Raw genomic sequence first — 11927 nt, 5'->3', positions numbered from 1 at the left:
CAGAAGATCTAAATTGAGGATAACTAATAAAAGGTAAGTCTCCGCATTTAACGGGTTCATCGAAAATATCTTTTTTGAACCTGAAAAGTGAAGAAAATGCAAAATGTTTAATTTTTATTATGCAAATCATGATAGTTAAAAAAATAGTGGAACAGTACGCGGTACTGTAGACTAGTGGCAGATCTTCATAGTATGTTTTCTGTACTTTTAAAATTTAAATAATATATTGACATTTTAAAGCTTGAATACCTTTTCTATCAGCATGTGATATAAAATGATAAGAAAAATAAACTCTTTTAGATTCAAAATAATTTTGAACTTGAAATCAACATAAAATCAGTTATATCAGTGTAGGTTGCATAAATTCGGCACAACTCGTGCCATTCAGTAATAATTTGAATATATGAATAAATTTTATATTTATTTGTTGACCTCTTTCTCTTTTCCAAAAATATTAAAATGGTCTGAAAAGGTTTTCTGACATTTGATGCTTAATCGAAATTAATAATAACCATTTTTGAGATACGCCCATGAACTATGATGGTTAAATTAACACTAGTTAGCGACATCTGTTGACATTTCGTATGTCAATAACGGTTGTCAAAATTATTCAAAAACAAGAAAATAAAAATCAGACCTTCGAATTTTATAAGTATTTTTAAGATGTAACAATTATTAATATACGTTTATAACAGAGTTTAAACATGGGAGGATTACTTATATTTATTATCATAGTTTTTGTTTTATTTTTCACGCTTTCTTGGTAGGTATTCATGTAGAACATTATGACAATATAAATTAACTGCATTAATTTTAGGATCCTTCCTATGATAATTTCTTGGCATTTCGAAAAGAAGTATGAAGTTTCCTTAAAAATAGGCAGAATAGGCTTACCTTACTTGAAACTCTGTGATATACATTTATCAAAGAATGGCTTTAACATAGTAAGTATATCAATATCCATCTAAAACTATCATTGTATGGTGTTTCCTTTTTAGCATATACATGAAATTGGTATTAAAAGTAGTTTCCTCAATTCTGATCTAACCAAACTAGTCACATTAATGGTAAAAGATGTAAGAATTAACAAAGATTTAAGTACAAAAGTACCAGAAGACACATCAGTTGTTTCAAATAATATTATAGATTTTAGAGAAAAGAAAGTACCACATTTTATTAATAGCTTCGCACAGGTAATAGAGTAATATTATTGTTTTTTTCTGGTTATTAGGGTTATATCTTTTTTTAGTTTATGGCAGTTCATGTTTATAACATATCAGCAATGTTATTGCGCTCTGAAACACCAGGTTGTCTTGTACATGCTACGGCAAGTGAATTACATCTGGATGGAAGCATTTTAAAGAATGCCAAGTCTTTATTGGTAACCCTTAACTTGATGGATGCTGAAATTAAAGTATTAAGACATGCAGAACATCAAGTAAAAGAGGCGAGATTGGCAGAGTTCAGCTTTGGCATATCATTAGAGACCATTTTGGTTGCACAAGGTCCATTATCTGTGGAGGTATGAATTACTTATTTTTGTTTTATTATATGCTTATAATTGTATAAAGGAACCTATGTCCTATCATTTACACTATGTGTCTTTGTTATCCTGTTATGCATAAAATTTCTTGATCTATTTTACTAAGAATTAAGGTCTCTATATCTAGATATTTCAGCTATACAATCTATCTCAGCAATTACTAAAATAGATCTCTTTATTCTTAATTTTTCTTTTTGTTTACTCTTATTTTTACCTTATAATATGATTAACTTTAATGCAGTAATTGTGGGTTAGTAATATTCAGACTAACACATTTTAAAATCACAATTTTTACTTGTATCTGCATGGTACAGCAATAATACCTGTAGTGCAAACAAGAACAATATTAAAAATCCTAGTGATAAATTAAGAGTATCATAGAAAGGAATGAAAATTCAAGTTACTATGAAATCTGAGTGACTCAGACCATATCTAACACTGAATACTGAATAGGTTATTTTTCAGATTATCTGTATATCGTACTGTAAAAAGTCTAACCTAAATAAAGTTCAATCCTATTAATACTGAAAAATTTATTCAAATCTAAGGGATTATATTTTACACAATATATAATATTTATGTAGGATATATTGGGTAATTAATGTCTTGACATTGAACATGCCTAAACCATCTTAACTTATGCTCCCTCATTTTTTCATCAATGGATGTCACTCCTAGATTTCCTCTAATATACTCATTCTTAATTTTTTAATTTTTTGTCACCCCACTCATTTATCTAAGCATTCTCATTTCTTCCACATGCATTCATTGTTAATCTTTATTTTCAACTGACCAACATTTAGTTCCATATATCATGGTTTGTCTTATGGCAGTTGGTATAGAAATTTCCATTCAGTTTCATTGGAATCTCTCTATCATACAACACACTACTTGCTTCCTTCCACTTCATTCATCCTACCCTAATTCTGAAGCGTACACCTACATCTATTTTCACACTACTCTATAGTATGTGTCCTTGTACTCAACTCTGTTACTTTTCACAAACATTTCACCTTCCAAAGTTATCATTTTATTTATAGTAACTCCATCTTTAAATGAATATTCCAAAGACTATGTTTTTGTCCTACTAAGTTTTAACCCTTTTTTCTCAAGAGCTTTTCTCATACCTGTCCTAACACTGGATGTTGCTCTCTCAAATATGTCTCTCTCAATCTTCTCATACTCACTAGGAACTCCCTTTTAATTGAGTGCCTACCGCAGAATCTCTTGAGGAAGTCTATCATACACTTTTTCAATATCAGTGAATACGGTATGAGTGTTTGTTCCTTTATTCCTGCATTTTTCCATTTGCAATTGCATTTTTGTTGACCTTCTTTGCATAAAACCAAACAGGTATTCATCAGATATTTCGGTTTCTTCAAATATCTGTCTATCAATTACTCTTTGCCATATTTCCATGGTGTGGCAAAGGGAACCTCTATAAAGGAAGTTTCGGAAACCGGAAAGTTTTTATATGATTATCTGATACTTTGAATAATGCTGCCCTTGGGTAGAAGCTGGTAAAAAATTATATTTATAGAAAAAATAGCAATAAATTGAAATACACCAAATGACATCGGATGTGCAATCATGCTCCTCACGCTCCTGTAGTATACCATCGTAATATAAAAGTCCCCCATCCCCTTCATTATGGTTTTATGGTATTATTGATATCTAAAGTTAAGATTTCAGTGATATGATCACTAGTGCTCTTTGCTTTATTATGTTGTAATAACAGATAACAACAGGTATTATCAGGGCTTTCACTATCAAGGAACTGGAAACAACAATTTTAAGGGTAAAAAGAGGAAAATCTCCTGGTTTTGATGATATACACTTTAAGTTTTTAACACAATGCGATTTAATGACAGAGCAGTAGTTCTCTAGATTTTTATTGATATCCTTAGCTCGGGAAAGCTATCTAGAGAAATAAAGCAAGCAAAGATTGTCATGATTATGATGTCAGCCAGCCAGCAAATGTATCTGGGTGCTATAGAGCTATTGCCTTACTTAGCATGAAATTTGTCATGCTATTTGTCAAATCGTTTGCAAACACTAATATCAGATGGTACACTTTCAGACCCAATGAAGTCTTCTGTTGGAGTACCACAAGGTTCGGTTCTTGGTCCTCTCTTCTTTATTGTTTTTATCAACAATATCAACCAAGTTTGCACTACTCCTAATCAAATTATTGAATATTCAGATGATACAAGCTTCGTTATATTACATCATCAGTTTGATCAGCTTGTTAGCAAGGGCAATACAACATCTCAGAAATTTAGTAAGTATTGCAAAGACAATGGCCTTAAATTAAATATAACAAAAACCAGTTTCATGAGATTTTTACCAAAGAATATAGCCCCTGACTATGATTCCTATCTATATATTGCTCACAAGTCCATTCAAAATGCTGAAGTAATAAAATTTTTAGGACTGATGCTAGATCCAAAGCTAAGTTGGAAAGATCACATAGATAAAGTAACCTCAACACTAAGTAGTCGTTGTTATGTAATTAAAAATATAAGGGATACTGTATCCTTCCATATATTAAAACTAATGTACTATGGCTTGCTGCAGTCAGTCCTTCAGTACTGCTTAATATTTTGGGGCTCATCTAAAAAAAATACTACGAACTATGTTTAAAGTATCACCAACATATAAAAAACATACAACAAATTTAGCAGAAAAGTTGTGCACACATAACAAATTTCTGCAGATACTTGGTGGATCGATCTTGGTGGCAGACTTCACTACACTCTTAAACTCAGCCTTTAGTCTTGTCTTCTTCTCCACAGAGTACTGTGCTTTGTCGTGGCTAAACAGTCCCTGTGTTCATAAAGTAGACATGGTTTCCATAAAAAAGCCTCCACTTTTTTGGTTTTCGGTTTTAAGCCACATAGATCTCCTAAATCTCAACATCGCTAATTGACGAACACCTAGTAGCACGCTCTACTGGACATCAAAACCTCTCCATTTGGTTTCGACCTATGCCACAAAATATGAATTGCTTTAAAGTAATCTGGACGGATCACGCGAGGTGCGGAGCAAGTCTTCACTTCTGGGGAATAAGCTTCAGTTATGTCAAACCTTTTTTGATACTCGAGAGCAAAATGACAGATTATACACTACATACTATACGAGGGGCCAATCTGAACGTTCCAAGATACAGCTTACGATGTCGTTATTTCTGAAGTAGAATCTCCACATCAAACTCTGATTATTGTATTCTGTTCCACGAACCATAGTAAAAATATGCCTTTCCTCTTCCTTGGATTTATTTAATGTACATAAGAAATTGGCAAGGGTATTGAATAGTCCCAGATTTTCTTGACCCTTCCTTTATCTTGCACCCTATTTATGCAAAAAGAAGTAAAATGTTACTGAATTTTTTGTCGATTATTATTTCCCTTGTTATTTAAAATATTTTTTTAGAATATAAATTGAATAGTATCATATCTATTTACATTGATAATACTATCCATATCAATTTTTTATCTAAATCAATATATGATATATATTAGCTTGTTGATTTTTGAATTTGATGTATATAATAAGTTTTCTAGTGCAAAGCATATATTCAAGTCAACGTTGACCCCACCAGATTTTTAGATTATGTTTCTTTTAAATATTTTTTCAGTATATAAATTAGATATTATCGTATCTACTTCCTCTGATTGTATTATTAATAGCTATTTCCTTTATATTTGTATGGTAATTTTGATTTTTGACTGAGGTTAATAATAAGTTTTGTAATCTGAAATACTTTTCTAATATTCGCCAAAATAAACAATATAAAAATGACCATGAACTTACACGCGCGATTTGTATTTGTTATATTTGCTATACTTTTCATTAACATTTCTTTAGTATTAAAATCGTCTGAAAAATGTTTCAAACATTTTTTTTTCAAACAAAATTTTCAAACCAATTTTTTAAATATGCGACTTATGTGATTCTTCCTTTTAGAATCGTTGATATATTAACATCCTTATTTGTTATTCTATTAAATTATAGTATTTTCAGCTCTCTTTTATATATCTATAAATTAAAGTAGGTAGATTTATTGAAAAATGTAGGTTTTCAGACATAAGTTGCATTCTGGTGAGATAACTTCAAAGTAAATGTTCCTATTTGTTAAGGACGATATTATACACCTTTTGTGAGGGATGTACATAACTTTTGCTTCGCCCGAAATTAGCAGGTGCACACGCAATGTTTTCAACAGCATGGCGTAATATACAGCTATACGCTCTTTCCCTTACTTTATGAACATTCTGTAAACATTTATATTGTAACATTTTTGTTATAATTAAAATATTAACAATTTTTAATCCCTTTGCCCCTGTTGCTGAGACACCCATGACCGTATTTGCAAATATATACGCGGGTGGTCTTGTTTACCATTAGAAAGTTTTATTGGAACCTACAGACTTTCCGAACCACGGAATTCTCAGAGTTCGGTAGGTCCTACTTATCAAAAGACGCCGAAGTAGTATACGTTATGGTAGGGCTTGGACTAATCTTTTCCGGTTCCAGGCGGTTTCTTTTTGATAAATTTAGTAAACATCGTCGTAAAGCACTTTATAGTATTTTTCTGAGAGAACGTAATTCAGAAGGTTTTATCTCTTCTCGTGTTTTTTTTTTCGTTACTTCCTATGTTCGTTAGAACCTTTTTATCTTCCTAGAAATGGATACAGTCTGGCCTGCCGTTTTTTAAGTGAGGTTATCCCACCTTTTTTTTTTGGAAAGCTTGTGAAATTTTGAGAGGAGGAATATCACTTCTGGCAGGGCAGTTTTTGGGTAAAAACGCCTGCTTTACTTACCGTTCTCTGTGAATTTTTTCTTTAAGTGTGTATACACTTAAATATTTGAGTATCTTAATGTAGTACCATATTAGATTAAATATGGTTATAAAGTACCTTTATTTTAATTAACTTCAGTGCTAGCAGTTCTAGCTTGACATTAGTTACGTAAAGTAGCTTCAGTCAAGTTGTGCAGCAGTCATCGAGATTTATTGCAAGTTATCGTAATCATAGTACCTTCAATTATCTGGGCGAATAATATGGTAATTATATCACCCAATCTGGGACGAATCTGCGTCAACCATTTCATCAGCTGTAGTTAAGGTTAACTACCGATTTAACAATTTAATTAAAAGAACATTTGATATTTTCATACGAACTTGTAATCAGCTATTAAGAACTCCTCACTAATAATTATTACGAACATTTAATTCTCAGTAAGAACAGTTAATCATTAAACAAAAGTGCGAGACAGATAATTAACTTAAAACCAAGTGCGGGTTGTTTTAATTTTTATAATACAGAATTCTTGTAACCTTTTTGTATTCTTTTGAATTTAACTTTAATTAACTTTGTTTTATTTGCTATTCATTTCTTTTTAAATATATTGTACCCGTTATCTCGAGATAAGCCCATAAACAACGAAGATAGATTTCTATCAGCTTTAGTTGAATTTTTTTTTTAAATATTATCAGGCTCTCTTCGCTGATAATTTAATTTGTGCATGATTTTATTATACTGCATCTGTAGAGGTATTTCTTAATCATAATACTGTGTATTTCTATATGTATACAACCATTCATTAATTATTGATGGTGCATTCTTTTACTTGTTAACATACAACCGCCTATATAATTGTGTTGTTGAATATATTGTTTTGTTTTATTAATGAATTTTATTTCTCGACTTCTAATAAGTTTTCTGATAAATAATACCTCTGAATATTTGCTTATTACATTAAATTATTATTATACCTTCGACCATGAGAAGGATCAGGCTGTTAAGTTTCGTAGGTAAGTAGGTGGTCGAAGTCCACCTAATATATTTATTATTTGTTTATGTAGTGTGTTGACAAAATTTATTTAATAATTAATTATTGATATCTTTCCTTGGATTTGGTCTTAGAACCTAAATATCTTTCCTTATCTCTTTTCTTTTCTAAGGTTTCTTAATTTTCTCCTTGAACCCCAAAAAGTTAAGTGGCGCCCTTTTTCTTTCTTATCTTATCTTTGGTAATTTTACCCATCTATCTTTTTGTTTATTTCTGTATCTTTTCTAATATATCTTATCCTGATCTACCTTTACTTATTTTGTCCGTTGGACCCATTCCCGGTTCCAAAGCTAGTTTCGAACCCACGACTCGCTCTCCACCAACCATCTGGCTGCCGTCCGCAATGTCTCCATTGGTAACCTTTCTAGCACCATCCAAAAAAGGTTTCCGAGGTTACAATATCCTCTTCCCCTTCTTATTAGCCTTCTATCACCCATTTTTTAACATAGGCCTCTCCCAACTCTTATCATCGATCTCTATCCTGAGCAACATACTTCCAATTTGTTCGGGTTATTATTTTTATACCATCTACCCATTTCATCTGTGGTCTTCATCTTGGTCGTCAACATTTGTAAGGTCTCCAATGTTGTATTGTGACGTTCCAACGTTGGCCTTTTTGTCTAGCAATGTGGCATGCGAAGCTCCATTTGAGTTTGGCAATTTTTCTTGTGATATCCTTGACTTGAACCTGAACCTGAAGTGGTTGGCGTTGATGCCATATGTTGACCAATTTGAAGGCGTCCTTCATTTCAGCCCTGAAATTAGTATTTACACCACCAGAGAAAAAACCTAGTACCTTCTGCTCGATTACATATATAGGCAAAATAACAACAAAAATAGCCAAACACATAAAAAAAGAAAGGAATAACACCAGCTTTTAGAACAAATAACAACTTAGGTAAATATATTAAAAACAACAAGAGCCCAAATAAAAAGCACTTACACAGTGGTGTATACAAACTAAAATATGGCGACTGTCCAAAAACTTACATCGGTCAAACTGGTAGAACTTCTAACAAACGTATAGCAGAACATAAAAGGACTTTCAATAATAGGAAAACAGATTCTACATAGGCACTTCACCTTCTAGATCATAATCATTCTTTTAATGGCGAATTTCAAATTCTTCACGTCTAAAATAAAGGCCTTAAGCTATCTTTATTAGAATCTATGGAAATTAACAAATTAAAAAATACAGATATAATTCTGAATGACCAACTTCAGACAAACAGTTCTCCCCTCCTCAACCTATTTCGTTAAAGACTATAAATTGTAAATACATCCAATAATATTTTGTGGAAGTTTTGAAAACAAAGTTTTTAGTTTTTTATGGTTATATAAAATGAATTTCCATCAAATAACGGTCGAATCCATCACTTATGTCATGTTTAATTGCCTCATTCAACAAATCATTGTATGATCTCTTAATTGATTTTCTCAGGAAAACAAAAATAAATATTCAGCATAAATAGCTTAAAAATTTTGAGGTAGTCACTAAAATACAATTGATACGCACAAGCACATACTATTTAAAAATAGATATATTATAATACATTTAATTTTAAGTCAGTAATATTTCATTAATAAGATCTGTGGCTAATGAACACAGTTCGAAGTCAAACCTCTCCACACATACATACATATGTACATATTTGTTCTGAAACATTTTGATTTCCGAAGTGGAAATTGAAACGTCAATGAACTTACTTTAACCTTTAATTGTGGCTTATTCCCATTTAAATAGTAATACATATGTTGATGAAAAATATGCTTTTTTTTTAAGTTATATTCAGTATTGCATTATATATTTATCTTTTAGAAACTGCATATAAAAATGTCACAGAGTAGTGCCGTTATTAATGGAGCATTTTATAACATAGCTCATGACCCCAATAAGATAAGTAGGAAGTCTTCAATTGTTTATGAACATTATTGTAAAGAAGACGATATTTTCCAAAGATTTAGGCCTATTATTCCAAAGGTAAGTATATTTTATAAAAAGATAACAAATTAATAAAACGTTAATGTTTTGTATTTTTAGAACGATTTCCGAAGTAGAAATCGAAATTTCAAAATAAACTTCTTTTAAAGTAAAATTGTGGCTTATTCCCAATAAAAATAGTAAATTAAAATTATATGAACTTATCAAATATAAATTTTGTTTTAGAATTGCTCATTATACATTGATGATACTTCCTTAACTGGTGTCAAAGATAATGGACACATAGAATATAATTCCTCGCTTAAGTCGTTAGCGCTTAATTATCGTTCAGTATTTCCGGATGATAAAAACGGAGTTGGAGATTCTTCTTCAATGCTTTTTAATTTTTATTTAACAGACTTGTTGTTACTTAATAGCAAGGAAAAACTCTTGGAGTTAAAACATCTTAACGTTGACGCTAAGGTAAGTTGGTTTTTGTTTAATTCGACATTGTTTTTGCTAGTCTTTGTAGATCGTTACAAAATGTTGTAATTTTTGTAGATATGTGTATTTAAACGCAAAATTTGGTCCATATATCGAAATTTGTTAAATATCATATTGAAATTGAAAGCCCGCTAACTAAAAAATAATGAGCTAGGTAATAAAAAAGAATTATAAGCTTGAGTTTGTACTGAGAACTTATTACGGAACCTTTACTAAAATCATTGCCTATCTTACACAGGAGATATATGAGGCGGTGAAAGGAACAGTGGTGTAAGTCGCTTTTTTATACAATAGAGATAAGTGCATATTCAAAATCTCCATATTCAAATCTATCAGAAGCAACAGTGGTGTAAGTCATACCTCTTCTATTTGCTCACAGATAGCAGCACAAACTTGACAGTCAAACAAAATCTCTGTAGTAGTAGGGGGAATAATGGTGCAAGTCAGACTTACACCTATTTCTTTATTCCTAAGGCAGTTATTTAGTGTTTTGCGGTTGTGATTTTTCAGTATAATGGATGACGACAGTTTAAGTAATGGTAAGCTAAATTTGTGTATTATATTTGTATAAAATGAAAAATAACCTCAAAATGTTAAATTATCTACACTAACAATAAATAAACTCCTATAAATAGAACAACGTTTTGAGTGTTATTTTAATAAAGTTGGTTTGTTTCAGGCTGTGAATCAAACGAGGAAGTCTCTCCCCAAGACCATGAAAGGAAAAGTAATAGAAAAGAAGTAGAAGTTCAACAACCCAAGAGAGCGAGAAAACGACAAAGGCATGGAAATAAAAAATAAAAAAGAAAGTGGCTTCGCAACTCAAGTTGTGAGTATAAGACAACAAAAGGAAAAGTAGTGCCAGGTAAAACTTTTTCAAACAACTGTTTTTGTAATAAAAAAAGATATGATTTTGAAAAGATTTCATGTGAAGATAGAGAAAAAACATTTGAATCATTCTGGAAATTGAAATCATTTACAGCACAGAATGCTTTTATTTGTGGTTTGATCAAGCAAAAGAAACCTGAAGTAAAACGTCCTAGAGATCAGTCACGATCTGGTAAGACAATACTTTCTTGGAACCTTTCAGATATCTGATAGACGAATGACACGGGCCATTAATAAGATAAAACAAGGGGAACCATCTGGTTTAGATAATCGAGGCCATGGTATACCAACCAATAAAATATCTGAAGAACGTATGAACTGTATCCGGAAACATATTGAAAATTTTCCATCTTACCAATCGCATTATACAAGGAATAAGAATCCCAATCGTAGGTATCTATCTTCTGACCTTAATGTTACCCTTCTGTATCGCTTGTAACTGTCAGGAACAAGGCACAGTCCCCGTTTCCTGTGATATTTATCGTCGTACATTCAATAATGAGTGTAGAGATGTAGAGTGTAGAGTGTAGAGATGTACCACAAAAAGATACATCCTCTAAGTGTGATGCTTACAAATTAAAAAAAGTTGCAATAATAGATGATAATGATACGACAGATTGAAGTAGAGCACGAATTTCATCGTAGAAAGGCCGAGCTTGCACGTACTTCTATGAAAAATGATACAGAAAAGGTCCAGACTGACGTTTCTTACTATGCATTCACTTTTGACCTAGAGAAAGCCCTAGTAAAACTAACCACATCTATCGCATACCATAAACGTGTACATTTACAACTTGGGCTGCCATGAGCTATCATCTGGCTTAGACTACATGTATCGATGGGATGAAATAACAGCTTCGAGAGGATCTCAGGAAATCAGTGCCTGTGTCACAAAGTACATAGAATTACGTGCAACAAATTCAAAACATGTTGTATTGTACAGAGACAGCTGCACCGGCCAAAATAGAAACTGGAATTTTGCCTTGGTCTTGTTACAGTTAGTTCAAAGTGAAAATAATAGTATCGAAATAGTTCATCACAAGTTTATGGTAAGCGGACACTCTTAATTACCAAACGACTCAGACTTTGGTTCAATTGAAACTCACTCTAAAGGTAAACAGATTTATGTGACTGAAGTTTGGTTTTCATAGTTCTGTGTGGAAAGAAAAAAGCTTTCATTTTCACAAAAATGCTTAGGAAGACTTTAAAGATCTGCCA

The 11927-nt window shown here is 31.7% G+C and overlaps 1 protein-coding gene across 1 annotated transcript in view; it reads left to right on the top strand.

The window, feature by feature from the left end:
• Positions 1–592: 592 nt before the first annotated feature.
• Positions 593–11927, top strand: part of hob (bridge-like lipid transfer protein family member hobbit) — a 102496-nt gene continuing 91161 nt past the window's right edge. The window contains exons 1-6 of the mRNA XM_072541133.1: positions 593–763; positions 818–944; positions 999–1193; positions 1250–1522; positions 9216–9377; positions 9564–9800. Of these exons, the coding sequence (XP_072397234.1) occupies positions 705–763; positions 818–944; positions 999–1193; positions 1250–1522; positions 9216–9377; positions 9564–9800 (1053 nt within the window). The 5' untranslated portion in view covers positions 593–704. The remainder of the gene's footprint in view (positions 764–817; positions 945–998; positions 1194–1249; positions 1523–9215; positions 9378–9563; positions 9801–11927) is intronic.

This window comes from Diabrotica undecimpunctata, chromosome 8 (assembly GCF_040954645.1).
Source record: "Diabrotica undecimpunctata isolate CICGRU chromosome 8, icDiaUnde3, whole genome shotgun sequence".
Taxonomy (NCBI): Eukaryota; Metazoa; Arthropoda; class Insecta; order Coleoptera; family Chrysomelidae; genus Diabrotica; species Diabrotica undecimpunctata.
The sequence above is the reverse complement of the archived record's forward strand: the minus strand, read 5'-3'. Positions and strand labels throughout refer to the sequence as shown.